This window comes from Crocuta crocuta, unplaced genomic scaffold (genome assembly GCF_008692635.1).
Source record: "Crocuta crocuta isolate KB4526 unplaced genomic scaffold, BGI_CrCroc_1.0 scaffold101, whole genome shotgun sequence".
Taxonomy (NCBI): domain Eukaryota; kingdom Metazoa; phylum Chordata; class Mammalia; order Carnivora; family Hyaenidae; genus Crocuta; species Crocuta crocuta.
Genome location: NW_027527956.1, coordinates 8,285,425 through 8,301,829, shown reverse-complemented (window position 1 = coordinate 8,301,829; position 16,405 = coordinate 8,285,425). Strand labels below are relative to the sequence as shown.

Below are 16,405 nucleotides of genomic sequence, written 5' to 3'. Positions count from 1 at the left end.
AGGGAGAGAGGGAGAGAGGGAGAGAGAGAGGGAGAGAGGGAGAGAGAGAGGGAGAGAGGGAGAAAGGGAGGGAGGGAGGTGGGAGAGAACCCCAAACAGGCTCTGTGCTGTCCGGGCAAAGCCCAAACTCAGGGCTCGGTCTCATGACCCTGGGGTCACGACCTGAGCTGAGATCAAAAGTTGGATGTTCAACTGACGAAGCCACCCCGGTGCCCCTGCCAAGTTTATTCTTAAGAATAATTTTATTTGTACGTATTTTTAAACGCTATTGTAATGGATTTTCTCCTCCTTAATTTCACTTTCAGGCCATGACTCTTTATTCCCTGGCCCTGTTGTATTTTCTGCGAAGCACTCACGAATAAGCCAGATAATGTCAAACGGTCACGGTACTTTGTACTTCTCGCTCCCTTCAAGACCGGGCCAGCGCCGGAGCAGAGGCCCCTGTGTCTTAAGACGAGTGACCCCGTGGGATGCACAAGTGCTCCTCCGACGCCACCCGCCCAGGGGCTCTGCTCTGCGGCCGCAGGCGACTATGAGCGACGCAGGCCCGAGCCGTCACGTGTGGCCTCTCGTGCTGCCTTAAACTAACACTGCTCTGGGGGAAGAGGCCCAGGACCTCAACTGCGGGGCCGTACGACGCCGCATACCCGACTTCTCAGGACCGTCCAAGGACTTCCTAGAGTAAGTGTAACACTTGATGTTCCCGCCAGAAAGGTGGGCGTGACCCACTGCCTTCACCGCCAGCGCACTGGAGCCACCGGCCCTGTGCGCAGGGAGGCCCCCGGGCTTCAACCTGCAGCGCAGAGCACTGGCGCCGCGGGGCGTCCGTCACCCGCTCCTCTCCAGCTGTAAGCTTTGGAGACACACCTCTGACACCTTTTGTTCGCTTTGTCACGTGATCCTTTGCACTGCTGGGCTCTCACGTACCCTAGATACACAAATTTCATTATATTCACCAGCACAAACACATGATTTTAACGAGATGCAATTTATCAGTTTTTTTCTTTTCTGCATCATGCTTTTGGTGTCAAGTCTAAGAACCAGTTTCTTACCCTAGATTCGGAATATTTTCTCCCATGTTTTTTTCCAAGTTTTACACTTATACATTTTTCACTTAAATTCATGATCCATTTTTTAGTTAGTATCTGTACGAAGTGTAACATTTAGAACGGGTTTTAATAAGCCCTGGGTGTCCACTAGTTCCAGCCTTTTGTTAAAAGGCCGACCTTTCTCCATTTTAAGTGGTTTTGTACTTTGTCAAAAATCACTTGAGCATTTTGGGTGTCTCCATTTCTGGGTTCTCTGGAACGTTCCACTGAGCTTTGCTCCTCCCCTTCTTACATGCTGTGCTAGGCAGTGACCTTCTCCCTGGACTCTCTTGGCAAGATTGCTCTGCTGTCTCAGCCTTCACAAATGGGTTCTAGAATAAGCTTATTTTGTATAAAAAAATGAAAACAAAAAAAACGAAATCTTGCTGAAATTTTAACGGGAATTATATAAACCTATATTCAATTTTAGGAAAACAAACGTTCCAATCTAAAACCATGGTGTCTTTGATTACTTTCATGAACACACTGCTATTTTCAGCATACCTAAGAAAGATTTAGTTTTCATAGTGGTGATTTATTAGAAAACTACTTTGTTTTTAATTTCAGTTTCCACGCACTGGAAATGGGATTGGTATGTGAGTGGTGATCTTATAATTTGCCACTCTGCTAAATCTTTTGCTGTACTGTCTTTTTCTTTTGTTGGTGTGAAGATAACCCCGGACTCCTAAAATAAGCTGCGTAGTGCTCCATCTATCCTCAACTGTTTTCTAGAAACTACTGTGTAAAAATGATGCTAAGTCTTCTTTAAAAGTTTCAAGGAATTCTTCAGTGAAAACATCTGGACTTAGAGATTTCCTTCTCAGAGATTTCATTTTATTTTTTAACAAATGCTGCTCATTACCAGTATGACGTGCATTCTGTATTCCTCGGTGCCAGCCTCAATGCACCGTCACCTCATTTGCTCCTGGTCCTCACTGCAGTCACTGAAACACTGATGTTAATGTCATTTTTATTTTTTTTAAGTTTTATTTATTTAAGTAATCTTTACAGCCCCAAGATCAAGACTCAGATGCTCTTCCAACTGGACCAGCCAGGCAACCCCTTCTTAGAGGTTTTAAATTACCAATTCCACTTCCTTACTGTTTGTAGAACCATCATATTACCTATTCCATTCTGTTTTCATAGTTTGTGATTTTGGAAGAATTGGCCCATTTCATCTAAGCTGGTGTGATGAGTATACAGCTGTTGGTAGGAACCCTTAATTACCCTTTCAATGGCGTGGGCTCAGTAGTAACGTCCCTCATGTCACTGTGGAGATGGGTGATTTGGGTCACTGCTCTTCATTTTTATCACTCCTAGGAGAGGCTTATCAATTTTATTATTTTATCTAGAAGAACCAGCTTTTACTTTCACTGATTTACTATCTTGTCTTCCTATTTTGTTTCATTGATCTGCTCTTATCTTTATTAGTTCCCTTCCTTCTGCGTACATTGGTTTAATTTTGCTCTTCTAGTCTCCTGAGCCTGGGACTTAGACGATTAATTTGAGACCTTGACTCCCTTCTAATGTAGGTGCTGACGACTACGAAATCCCCCCTCTCAGCAATGCCGTACATGCATTCCGTGTATTTTGACTATTGTATTTCCACTTTCATGCAGTTGTAAGTATTTTGTTTCCGAGATACCTACATCCCATAATTAAAGTGCACTGTTTACTTTTCATACATTTTAGAGTTCTGTTGTCTTTCTGTTAATAATTTCTAGTTTGATTCTACTGTAATGAAACAACACACTGTATGATTTCAAAATCTTTTCAGTTTCTTGCGGCCTGTTTTGTCAATAGGCTTTAACTTGGTACATGTTCTGTTTGCTGGAGTGGCCTGCACCTGTCAGTTAGGTGTTGCTGGCGGACTCAGCAGGGAGCTTCTCGATCACTGCTGATGTTCAGCCCCGCACTTCTATCCAGCACTCTGGGAGTGGGGCCCAAGTTCTCGCTCAGAACCGTGGATCTATTTCCTTTGTTCAAGTCCGACAATTTCTGATTTGTGTATTCTGGGGTTCTGTCACCTAGAGAGTACAAATTCAGGGTCACCTCATCTTCCTAATGGATAACTGCTAATGTTATGTGGCGTCTTTCCACCTCTAATAATTTTCCTTACTCTGAGCTATCCTGCAGTAGATGTTAACTCAGCGCCTCCTACTTTTGATTAACTTTATGTGATGCATATTTTTTCCATCCTTTGACCTCCTTGTACCCCACCTGTGTCACTGGATTTGAATTCATTGTGAGAGGCACATGGCTGGGCCTCCTTTCTTCGTCCACTCTGCGTCATCCATCCATTCGTGTATTTAGACTCTTCACAATAAAGGTAATTAGTGACATGCTGCCAAGAAGTCTGCATTTTATGATCTGTTTTCTGTTTGCTTCCTCCGGTATTCACTTTCCGTCTCCAACTTCCTGCCTTCTCATGTGTCACCTGGACCCTGTTCAGAGGAGCCCAGCGTAGTTTATTTACAGCATCTCAGACGGTCTCTCTCTGCACAGTTTTTGTCCTGTTTGTTCTGGGTATTAAAACATACACTGTGATAGTTATTAAAATTGTGTAAAATATGTATTAAATTGCATTACCTTTAAAAAATAGGATAAAGAAATGGTCTTTCAATCCAGCGGTTAAAAAGGAAGGTATTCTTCTCTTGCTCGTTTTGGCTGAGAAATGAAGGTTCAACCACACTGTCACCTTCAACCCTGCTTGTGTGCTCTGGGCCCTTCCCAGACACTCGGATCTCAGAGCCGCGTGAGGACCTGGATAATCTTTAACTTCTAAAAGTCTCTTGCTTCAGTTACTCTACTTGGCACATTCCTCAAGTATTAATATTTAAATTGACGTGTCTGTCTAAAATTTTACATACTTGTTAGGAAGGTTCCTCGTTCAGCTGGGAGACAACCTTCGGATTTTCTTCCTCTGCCCTGTGTGCATAACTCGACCGTGACTCTGAATGGGTACAGCCCAGCACTGCCCAAATGCGCGTCAAAGAGCTGTTTCTCCTCTGGGGTTTGAGGCTGGAGAACTGGGAGTTCACACCCAGACCCCTCTGACACTGAAGCCCACGTGTCCCCTCTCCCACTGTGCCAGGGGCTGCACAACTCTCAGCACCTACAGCCCTGGTCCACATTCGGTCAGCAGACCTCCAGTGTCCATACGATGACCGTTCGTACGCTAATTTTAATTCCACATTCAGATGCAGAATTAGAAGAGCGACCGTCCAACATAAAATCCACCATGGAAGTATCCAAGGATTCATTTCTAGGTAGCAATATGGTCAAATAGCAGAGAAATAACTTTTCTGATTAGTGATAGCTGTTTCCAGGTTCCTTAAATAAAAAGTAGAAAGACAAAACCATTTGCTATAGTATCACTACTATTTCCGTAAGATGGTTATGTCAGTCAGTGAGACAAAAACTTTTATCCCTACAAACCCACAAACTTGTTTTAACAAGTATAAATTCACTACTAAAAATGTATCATTTCATAGTAATTACAAGAAATTATGTCTCAAGTTTCTAAATATTCAATTTCTTAGGTAACTAAAATATGTGGAAAATTTTTATATGAAAATGGGTGTAAAATTGTCAACGTTAAAAACGTAAGTCTGGTACAGGTACTGCCTTACAGTTTAGTGTCCAACAGTTCCTAAAGGTTACCGAAATATTTCAGGAGTCCTTCCTCTAGCTCTGGGACCGACCTGTAAGCATCACGGAAGGGTGGGGACTGTATACACACGCACATATCATACCAACCTAGTCCTGGAGCGACCCCCGCACGGCTCTCCCGTGGATGCTGGAGCAAGAAAACGAAAAATGGACACCTACCACGTTTCAGTACAACGTCTACCTGGGCGTCGGCCACGGCCCACACCCGTCTCTCACAGATGGAGACTACAGCTGCGAGGCCAGGAGCAGCTCTGGGGGACACGCCGACACTGACCTAGACGGCTACCTCTCACACCCACCTACAAGGCTGAAGAGATGAGCTACACACAACACGGCCAAGAAGGACTCATGTTACTCAGTAAAACCAGGAGCACTGAAGAGCACAGCACTCCCTCAGACCCGGCAGCAAAGGGAAGGAGAACGTGAGTAACCAAGAGAGCAAAGGAAATGAAGAGGGAAGAATGTGAGGCCAAGCAGCGCTCCCTGATCCACAGACTCTATCCACTCTTCAAACACCACCGTCAACACCACGTAGCCTCTTGAAAGGGAAACAAGAGGTGATGGGTGTGCCTGCTGGCACCAGGTCCCAGCCCGCGAGTCCATGCTGCTGGCATCCCACTCTGTCCTGGCGGGCCACCGGGAGCTGCCCTGTGGAGGCCCCCAGCCCTCGCACCCTGTGGTCAGGAATAAAAGAGGCCCCCAGCCCAAAGCTCTTGGAAGCAAGGCCCTGACCCTGCCCACAAGCCCCCATGAGCTGGAGTGATGGCCACCTCGCTGACTACAGCCATGAGAGGGACCCGCAGCAAGGACCCAGGTTCATAACCACAGAAAGCATGAGGTAACGAACACTGGCGTCTGCCTCTCATTCGGCTCAGCCATCTCTCGTCAGCGTTTCTCCTACAGAAGCACAGAGAGGTGTATGTATCAGGACATTCACACAGCACTTCATAAGAGGAGAACAAAGACACCATGTGAATAGCTAACCAGGGATCAGAAGCTAGTAACTTACAACGTCCATACAACCCAATGCTATATAAACAAGCTGCAAATCAGCATGTTCGATTTTATCCCATTTTGTAAAATCGAACAAACATACCTAAAACCGTGGCCTATGTATAGATGAAAGCAGCAAGAGAAAGCCCATGTTGGTATTGAGAAGAAAGGCCTTCCTGTACTAAACCCCTCACAGCATGGCTCAGGCGGATACGTGGCCTGCGTGCGCGCTGGCACCAAGGCCCGAACTACTCTTGTAAGAGGCCTTGTTACCACTTTTTATACGACACATTTTTAAAAGTTGTTCTAGAGCCTTTAAAAAAAAAAAAAAAGAGACTGTCCCCACTGGGTAGCTGTTCCTCAGGGAAGTGGGTGTGGGCAGAAGCATCCCCCCCGCCGTCCCCCACAAGTAGACAGCCCGCCTGGTGGCTTCTGCCCGATTCTGATGGGCTTTCTGAGAGGCTTCTGCCTCCATGGACCCAGGCCATTTCTTTCCAATATTCTCTGACTTCCATTTACCCTCCCTTCTTTAAGGTAAATTCTAAACTGTAAGAATTAATATCCAATTCTTATGTGTAATATATCTATCTATAATAGGAGGTTTTAGAAAATGAAACACATTCTATTATAAAATAGGTTCTAATTCTTTCATTAAATGAAATCATTCTGATAATATGATAAGCAATTAACACACATCTTATTTTAGACAAAATATGACTTCACCTGCAGACGATGAAATGTACTAGAGCAAATCGGACTAGATTTTTTTCATGTATGTCATATCTTATACAAAGATGTTAAGATTTAAAATAACTGTCTCATACAATTTCCTTTAGATTCAAAGTTACTGCAATCAGGCTAAATGTTAATCACTGGCATACACATGTCTAAAATATATTAAAAATGCATCGACCTTTTCCACTATGATGAGGTCTCCAACTTGTATGTCTGAACTCTTAACTTGCACTTTACCTTAAAAAAAAGAAGAAGTATAATCAACTCAAGGGAACAACAGCACACCGAGTTTAAGTTTCAATCGACAAATAACACTTCAGAAATAACTTTTGGGGGGAAAAACACTAGAAATTTATCTGTAGTTATACTTTCAAAGTAAATTGATTACACAGAGACACAGTCAATAAAAACTGACTTCTCTTAGCTCCCGACTACAAATAGTTAACTGCCCCCAATAAAGACGTGGGGCACGGGAGACAGCTCCAAGTGGATGGTTCTTCCCAAATCCGCCATTATTTCAGGTCTGGGTCCAGGAGTGACGAGCGGAGCAGCAGCCACATGACTTCATGAGTGGAGGACAGGAAGAAGTACCCTTGTATTAGCACTGGGAGCGGCACTGGGGACACAGAACTGACAGGACAGAGGTAAGGAAAACGATGTATCAAATCACAGTCAGGACCAGTGACTGATACTGATATGTTAACAGCTTTATTACAAACAGTGATTCTTCCACATGATTAGTGTGTAAATTCTTACATCATCTAGATCACATCTAGTGTGCAAGAATAATCTACAAAACTTAACACATAAGACTCTAACAGAACGCTAACATCATACAGAGGAGATGAAGTGCTGGATACGTAATTTGTTTCTACGTTAGAAACAACACTGACAGATGCTGACTCTCTCCCTACACTCTGAACCCTCCCCTCCCTCCTCGCCCCTCCTCTGTGAGTCTCCCTTCAGAACTACCAACGGCCTTGTGGATCTATGTGTACCTTTCTGCGACCACCGTTTATTACATGGGGCAGGGCATATGTCTTCACATTCAGTTCACTCTGAAAGCTAACGGGACAACAGGTAAGCCCACATCACATTATCAAAAACACATTCCCTGTCCCACCACGGGCTTTCAGACCACGTTCAATCTACTACAAGCTTATTTTCTAAATACTTCTTAAAAACAGCTCAGTTTCAAGAGTACCAAAACTGTTCCGAAAGAGGTGTTTTGAGGATATCAAAAAGTTTTGTAAATATTTTATTTTTCTATGTTCCTCAATTATACAATAAGCACATAAGGCATGGAACTATTGGGGGAACTATATTTTATTCATCTTATAAAACAGCAATATTTGGGGGCGCCTGGGTGACTCAGTTGAGCATCCGACTTCAGTTCAGATCACAATCTCAGTTTGTGAAATCAAGCCCCAGGCCAAGCTCTGTGCTGACAGCGTGGAGCCTGTTTGGGATTCTCTCTTTCTCTCTGCTCTGCCCATTCCCCACTTGAATGCTTGGTCTCTCAAAACTAAATAAATATTTTTTTAAAAAAGACAATTCTGGCATCTTTTATTTAAAAAAATAAAATAAAATAGAGCACTACTATTCTTGAGAATTACTGTGAAACAAATCTTCAGATATCTTCATAACTGGTAAGTATGTCTCCTAATAGCCAGAAAGTATAATTACAGGAGAATGTCTATTTGAATTATTTTTTCATTTGGCCCCTTCAAACTTCTTGTCTGTACTCCCAATATCATGGTTTCTACAGCTACGCACCAGGCAGTAAAGATACTGTATTGATCTCATTATTTTTGAGTATTACTCAATAGAATTCCTGTCTTATCACTTAGTTTTATTTTCTCTCCTACTATCCATTTCACTTTTCCTTCCGTTTTTCTATATTCTCTGTAATCAACCCATTTAAAAAGGAGAGAAACAGCTATAATCGTAAGATGTAATAAGCATAGTAAATAATTTTTAAACACTTTGAAACAGAAAATATATCCTTTTCTGACTCTGATCACGGTCTTACTTTTCTGAGAAAGAGGTACTGTTCTGTCATGTCACAGACACAATTTATATTTAATAGCCTTTAATTTTTAGGCATTATATAGTGACTTTTATTCATTTCTCTGGAACTTACTTGCAAGGACATGTTTAAGGCAAACAGGTGATGGTAAAATGCAGTGCAGAAATTCTCACGTGAATAAGACAACAAACACAAAAAAGGACAGGCTATCAGGTCAAATCGGTAGGGCCACCCGCCCCTGTGTTGGCTCGCAGTGCATCTTCCTAACAGTGAAGAATTCGCCACACTGTTCGGCAGCTCTTGGTCCTCTGGGCATTCTCATCTGTGTGCAGGGGAAGGTCTGTACCTCCTGCACAGCCTCGGCCACATGAACTCACAGCCTTCTGTTCTCTTTCTTCAAGAACAGCGGGGGTTTTGGTATCAATAAGACATTAATTCTTCCTTAAATTTACCTATAGATTCAATGCAATCCCAATCAAAATCCCAGCAGGCACTGTTATAGAAATGGGCAAGCTGATTCCAAAAGTCACTTCAAAATACAAAGGACCTAGACCAGACAAACAACTTTGAAAATGAAAAACAAAGTTGAAAGGAAAACACCACCTGACTTCAAGTTTTATTCTAAAGAAACAGTCCTCAAAAAAGAGTGATGTTAGCATATAGACAAATGGATGGAGTGGAAGAGAGAGAGAAAGAGAATCCAGAAACAAACCCAAACACAAAATACAACTGATTTCTGACCAAAGTAGAAGGCACTGCAGTGTGACGAAGGTCGCCTTTTCAGTGAGCTGTGCGAGAAACATCTGCTAGCCACATGCAAAGAAAGCCCCTGCGTGCACACCTGGTGCCAGCAGAGTCTACTCAAAATGGATACACATAATGCAAATCCTTCTAGAAGGAGAAACACAGGAGAAACAGAAAACCTTTGTGAACTTGAGTCAGGCCAAGAGTTCTCAGACAGGGAACTAAAAGCACAGTCATAAAAGAAAACCTGATAAATCAGAATTCATCACCTAGAGTGTTACAGGGGCCGCGGACAGTGCAGAGGTGTAAGCCCAAGGAATCTGAAAACCAGCTGGACTTGGGCGTGCAGAGGAGGGACTGGAGAGACAGAAAGGGTGACCACCTCGCTCGCCTCGAGCTCTGGTTGAAACCCCCACCATGTGACAGGGGCCTCAGAGGGAGAGGCGCCCGGAGAAGAGCCCGGCCCACCTGGGGGTGTCTGTGGCCAGAAGCTCGAGGCACAGATGTGCCAAGTCCCGGGGTGCTGAAGAGCATCCCAGGGAAGTGACAGGAACACAGACAAAGGCCCCACGAAGCCAGTCCCGGAGCACATGGGGCTCTGTTCAGACTGGGGGGCCCTTGGGGCACGGAGGCCCCCTGGGGACTGCTGTGGAAGGTGGGGTGCAGGGGCGCTGCGGGCCTGGGAGGTACCATGCACTCAGGCCAGGAGATGTCCTGCCAGCAACACCGGCTGGGGACAAACGTGGCAACAAAACGGGCAACGCCCTACCCTCGGGAACCTTGCACCCCAGTGAGCACACAGAAAGCACAGGGAGAGAAAATCCATCACGGCAGGAGCTGTGTTAGTTACGGCCTAGGAAACACTGTTTTGGGGTGAGGGTTAGAGAGCATCTTGCTGAAAGTAACAAATGCTGCCTCTTAAACTTTTGCCAGTAAGAATCAAAATAGTTTTAAAAAAACGTTCTTAAGCAATAAAAAAAAGTTGGGGAGGGGCCAAGACGGCAGAACAGTCTGGAAGTCTGTTCGCATCTTTTGTCTCTGAGTGCAGCCAGATCGCCACCAAACCATCACGCACACCTAGAAAACAGACTCGAGGAGTAACACAACAGTGTGCACAACTTGAATCACAGAACTCAGCAGGTGCGCGGAGCAGAGAGGTGATTTGGGGGAGACAGGGGCTGTGGAGGGCAGGGAGGTGTTTCTGCTCATGGAGAGAGGACGGAGATGGGGGGAGCTGGAAAACCAGCCCCCCGAAAGCAGCTGGAAAGAGTGGCCTGAATTAAAAAAAAATAAAAATAAAAACTAACATGCTCAAGATAAACACCATCATATTTTTTTCTTATTCTATCAGTAAAAAAAATACTGGACAGCTTCAGAAAGAATATGGAAATAATGGAATACCGTGGTAAGACGAAACACTGAACGTTCCGCATTAGACTGCTTCCAAAATGACCTCACGATCCAAAAATCTCTAGCAGGGGCGCCCAGGGGGCTCAGTCAGTTAAGTGTCCGACTGCGGCTCAGGTCATGATCTCATGGTTTGTGGCTTGCAGCCCGCGTCGGGCTCTGTGCTGACAGCTCAGAGCCTGGAGCCTATTTCAGGTTCTGTGTCCCACTCTCTCTCTCTGCCCCTCCCCAGCTCACGCGCTTGCTCTCTCTCTCTCTCTCATAAATTAAAAAAAAAAAAAACACAAAAACATAAAACAGTCTCTAGCAGCCATGTCATTACCAGTGAAGAGTCCAGAATTGCCCAAAGAGACCAAGCGCACAGACTTACAGCCACCCAGGGCACACGTCTCGTCCAAAGCAAATGCAGAAATAAGTATCAACAGCAACTGACCACATTCACTAAATAAAGATTTTATAGGAAAGTACAAGGGTTTAAAGAATTTAGTAAGCATCTCAATACTAAATATTTTATTAAATGACATACAAATGAAAATTATATGGTCTTAGTACAGACAAGATACTTCAAAGCCTTGGTCTGCTGGTGTTTGCGTAAGAGAAATATCCAACCTCTGTTTTCTGTGGTTAGAAAGACATTTTACACATCCACCAAATGATATAATACAAAATACTATTAACACGATCGGTTGATAATTAACAAGTTGTAAGACTCTCAATCACGAAAACCAGAAACTTTACAAAAAACAAGCTGCCCCTGTCACAGGCCTCCGTATACGTGAATATCCCAATGCCCTCCATGACTCTGTATGGTTAAGTTCTATTGAAAGGGATATGACCTAAATATGGGTCAAAATCATCCATCGTCTCTCATGTCCTCTAGCTTTTCGATAATCCTATGGTAGTTTCTTGCTGCACAAATACTCCCAGTGTGGACACTAACTTCAGGCCTCAGTACAAGAGAAGCCACAGGTGCGGACTGTAAGCAACCACAGGCCTATTCATGAGGTTTCGATGCCACTGGTCTAATTCGTGAGCAGAAAGAAAATCTCCAAATAATGAAAAAGAAAAATAATTGATGGAGGGAGGGATAGAGGGAGTAAGGGAAAGATCCTAAGACCCCAGAATGTGCTGAAAAGGAGCATTATTTAAAACGGGAATGGGGTGCCTGGGTAGCTCAGTTTAGCATCCGATTTCAGCTCAGGTCATGATCTCATGGTTCGTGGGTTCGAACCCTGCGTCGGGCTCTGTGCTGACAGCTCAGCGCCTGGAGCCTGTTTCAGATTCTGTGACTCCCTCTCTCTCTGCCCCTCCCCTGCTCACGCTGTCTCTCTCTCTCTCTCTCTCTCTCTCTCAAAAATAAAACTTAAAAAACATTTAAAAATAATAATAAATAAATAAATAAATAAATAATGGGAATGGAGCTGGCACAGGGGTCTGGATGAGTCTGGAGAAAACAGGCAAAGAACAGGGCCCAAAGAAATCTGACGCATTTCTAAAAGGTCTGAAAAAAGAACTTTATATTTTTTTAAGTGTATTTATTTATTTCGAGAGAGAGAGAGAAAAGGGGAGGGGCAGAAAAGGGGGAGAGAGAGAATCCCAAGCAGGCTCCACACTGTCAGCACAGAGCCTGATGTGGGGCTCATTCCCATGAACAGTGAGATCATAACCTGAAATGAAATAAAGAATCGGACATTTAACCAACTGAGCCACCCAGGCCCCCCTGGAAGAAGAACTTTAATTAAAAACTGGTTTTAAAGAAACTAACTAACCACTTGTGGTTAAAAAAAAGAAAGGAAGAAAGAAGACAGGTCCCTTCTCCATGGAATACACACCTGAAATGTAAAATTGTAAATGGAGGGAAATGTCAGTCAGCTATGAAAAATGCAAACACACAAACACTGCAGGAAAATTAAAATACTCACCTACACTGGGGTTGAAAGGCCTTTCTACGATTAAACTAAAAACCACAAAGGAAAACACAGGATTTGCATATATAAAAGTTATAAATTTATCTACATCTAACAGAGAAAGATAAGGGCGCCTGGATGGCCCAGTCAGTTAAGCATCCAACTTCAGCTCAGGTCATGACCTCACAGTTCGTGGGTTTGAACCCCTGTGTCCGGCTCTGTGCTGACAGCTCGGAGCCTGGAGCTGCTTCAGATTCTGTGTCTCCCTCTTTCTTTGCCCCTCCCCTGCTCACACTCTCTGTCTCTCTTTCTCTCAAAAATAAATAAACATTAAAAAAAATTTTAAGGAAAAAGATAAAAAGTACAAGTCAAACAAGATGAAAATATCTGTCATGTGAAAAGCTTCTCTTGGAGAAATTATGAAAAAATAGAAGGGATGTGTGAAGACGAGTAAACTTCATAAAGATGACAATAAACAATGAAATGTGAAGAGGTGAGCAGCAAGCAAGTCACAAGTAGAGTATTTCTCACAATCGAGTTGGCAAGTTAAAAACCACGTTGTATCTGATGTGAGCAAGGACGCTGGGCCAAGGGGCGTGCGGGCACAAGGGCACCCTCCCTGCATGGGTGTGACAACAGCAGGCTTAGAACTGTTCACATTGATCTGGAAATCCCTCATTTACTTAAATCATCCCATCGTCTGAGCTCCCACCAGGTGCCAACACCCTAGGTACCTTCGGGGAAAAGAGCCATATGAACACCGGGCAGAGAGCCCAGCAGTAAAGGCGACCCCAGGACAGAGCGGTCGCCAGAGAGAGGGGGCAGGGTGCTGGCGGACACGCGCACCGACACCCACCTAGGACAGGGCCGCCGCCCCGGACGGTGTTTCTTGTCACTTCCACATGTTCCAGACCCTAATCTCCAAACAGCACAATAAACGACACAGAGTGTATGTATGTCATGAAGAAATGAATTCACACAGATCCTCCCGGGATGAGCTGAGAAGATAGGATGGGTTGTGCACATCTGGTCCCGAAGCTACTACACATCTGCTCTTGAAGACCTACGTCCCCCCATGCAGACACGCATCCACCCAGTGCAGAGCCACGTCCCCCTAGTACAGTCACAGAGAACTGCCCAGCCTACGATGGCCTACAAAGACCTACCATGGCCTATGACGGCCTATGAAGACCTACAAAGACCTACCACAGCCTACGACAGCCTAGGAAGACCTACAAAGACCTACGATGGCCTATGATGACCTAAGATGACCTATGAAGACCTACCACAATGAATCGACAGATCAAGAGCCACTACTAGATGATATACATGTAATAACGTATCCGGAACATTCCTGAATGGATACTTTCCAAAGACTGCTCAGACCACAGACACTGAAGAAGACCGCCCAAGACAAATGGGAAACACTGAGCACGCTCCAACCCTGCGAGGAAAGATCTACTCTTCTACTTGATCTGCAACATCATGACAGTGGGGGAACAAGGGAGGATGCCACGTGACTGAGAGAAAGAAAGTCACTAATGGCTCTCTGGGCACTGGCCGCAGCAATCCACTCAGGTGACTTCTGAGTTCATCAGTCCCTAAGCAGTTTCTGATGGGAAAATTCAGCCAACATTTGAGAATTACTATTTCAGAAAAGACCAACTCTCTGAAGACATGACTATCACAAAAGGGAATCCTTCTTGCCAAGTGGAATACGCAAAAACTCACGAAGCCAGTTACACGTTAGGGTTTCCGTGGGGAAGTGTGATTCACCCACAGACAATGTAAAATGCACAAAAGAGGGACTGTGAAAGAGGGATGTTTCAAGGAAATATTACTCACAAACAGTAAGTCTCATTAAAAGATGATAAAATTCCAATGAGAGATTTCATAATTTTTTATGTAAAAAAAACCACTAAGAATGTTAACACGTATGTGACAACCGTGTTGACAAAACAAATCAAAGATGCTAAAATACCTGGAATTAAGAACATGGTCTTGGTGGGTCAAGCTTCCTGGCAAGGGAACCGGAACACAAGAAAAACATAAGTAGGTGAGGGTTCTCTCCCACATCTGCACACACAGATAACGTACACAAGTTCAAAGACAACAGATTCCTTCTCTCTTTCATGTGTCTGAATACTGGAGAAACAAGTTAAACAACAGAACGTCATGACCAATACAAGAAACAGCCAAGAATCACTGGAGACCAGTCACCACCAACTGTACGGAGGAGCCGTATAGCACAGGCTTAATTCCAGGTCATTTCTAAATCTACGGTCCCACATTAGCTTTAGGGGTGAAATCTGGAATACACATTAATAGTGGGTGACATGATACAGTCCTACTGAGATGTGATGGCTGATTAAAACAAAACCAAGCAAACAAACACCTCTGAGTTTATCCTAGCTGCTAGAATACTGCAGGAGCTCTTCAAAAACACAGTCCAGAGACTCACTCGTATTTGAATCCCCAGAGGGGATCACAGTGCCTAACAGACAGTGAGTACTCAGCAAGTATTCGGATCTGAATTGTGAACCAGCCAAGGTAATAATTATAGCCGAGTATGCAATTCATACACCTCTCTGGAGCAAAAGGTTAAAAAAAAAAAAAAAAAAAAAATTGCATTGATCCCAAGATTCCAAAAGGAATGACCCCACAAGTCAAATTCCTCATCAGGGATTTTTGTAAAAGCCGCCAACAATTTTATTTTCTCCTCCTCAACTCTGATGCTATCCATTAGGAGATAATAATGAATAATAAAGCAGTCACAAAAAAGGAGAAAGCCAAGAACGGAGCAGCAACAGACATGGGAAGTTCCCATATGACAGGACAGCTTCTCAAGCAACAAACGGTGGAGCTAACTAAACATCACCCAGTGTCGACGGGCTCACGCACCAGTAAAAGTACTCTCTGCTTCTAACAAAGCCGCCTTGGGGTCTGAGCAGACTTAAGGGTGAACATGGCTTTCCTTTTCAAAAAGAAAAAATACAGCAACGAACATTTTCCCAGAGTATTTCTACAAGAACGTGCTCATGAACTCCAAGCATAAGAAGTTCCAGTACTGTAAATACGACATGACAACACACAGCAAGTCACGTGAGGAAGGGGCCATCGATGCCGTTCAAAGAACAGACAACCTATAAATGTGAGAAATTAAGGAGATGAGCAGAGAATACTCTTCACGAGAAAACAAGTTTCAGACTATAGTCAACGAGCACATACATCCATTTTCTACAACCTAGATTTTACTGATCAATCATCTGCATCAGACTGAGCCACAGAGCAATGTGCCACACCGGACAGAGCAGTGGACGTGGAGTCGGGGTGGTCTGGGTGCCAGCAGGCGCTCCCCGAATCCACAGGGACTGGGGGCAGCTCACTGGGCAGGAGCTTCAGGTCCTTCCCCTGGAAAACGGGGAGAACACCAACCTACCTCGGGGACGGCTGTGCAAATGGGGGACGTGCCTGACACAGACGACAGATGAGGAAGTCACAGATAGCCGCATCGTCTGCCTGTAAGATGTCCTTTCAAACATGACCAACAATCGTCAATTCTGTTTAAAAAGGTAACTCTCCATTTGTATTTGAAATAAACCCACTGACAACTATTTCCAAGGTCTTCTGAGTTCGAGTACCACCGAAGTATAAAACACCTAACACTTTTCACTATGTTTGAGTGACGCTGACATAAAAGCAGCCATCGGACAGTGAATACTGGAGCGGCATGGGGTACATTCACGACGTTGTGGGACCCTCTCTGTCAAGCTCAAACACCCTTCCCTCACCACAGACGGACGCGTCACACCTACTAAGCAGTGCCCCCC

General features: G+C 44.3%; 1 protein-coding gene across 9 annotated transcripts in view; it reads right to left on the bottom strand.

Moving 5' to 3' along the window:
- Positions 1 to 16,405, bottom strand: part of ATP9B (ATPase phospholipid transporting 9B) — a 199,372-nt gene that overhangs the window by 146,051 nt on the left and 36,916 nt on the right. For 6 of the 9 annotated variants that reach the window (XR_013332332.1, XR_013332333.1, XM_077752699.1 and 3 more), the window contains one exon: positions 6,667 to 6,725. The exons of the other annotated variants lie outside the window; for them this stretch is intronic. Coding sequence is in view for 4 of the 6 variants with exons in the window: in XM_077752699.1 (XP_077608825.1) it covers positions 6,667 to 6,725 (59 nt within the window). In the remaining 2 variants the exon portion in view is untranslated. The remainder of the gene's footprint in view (positions 1 to 6,666; positions 6,726 to 16,405) is intronic. 9 annotated transcript variants of the gene reach the window in all.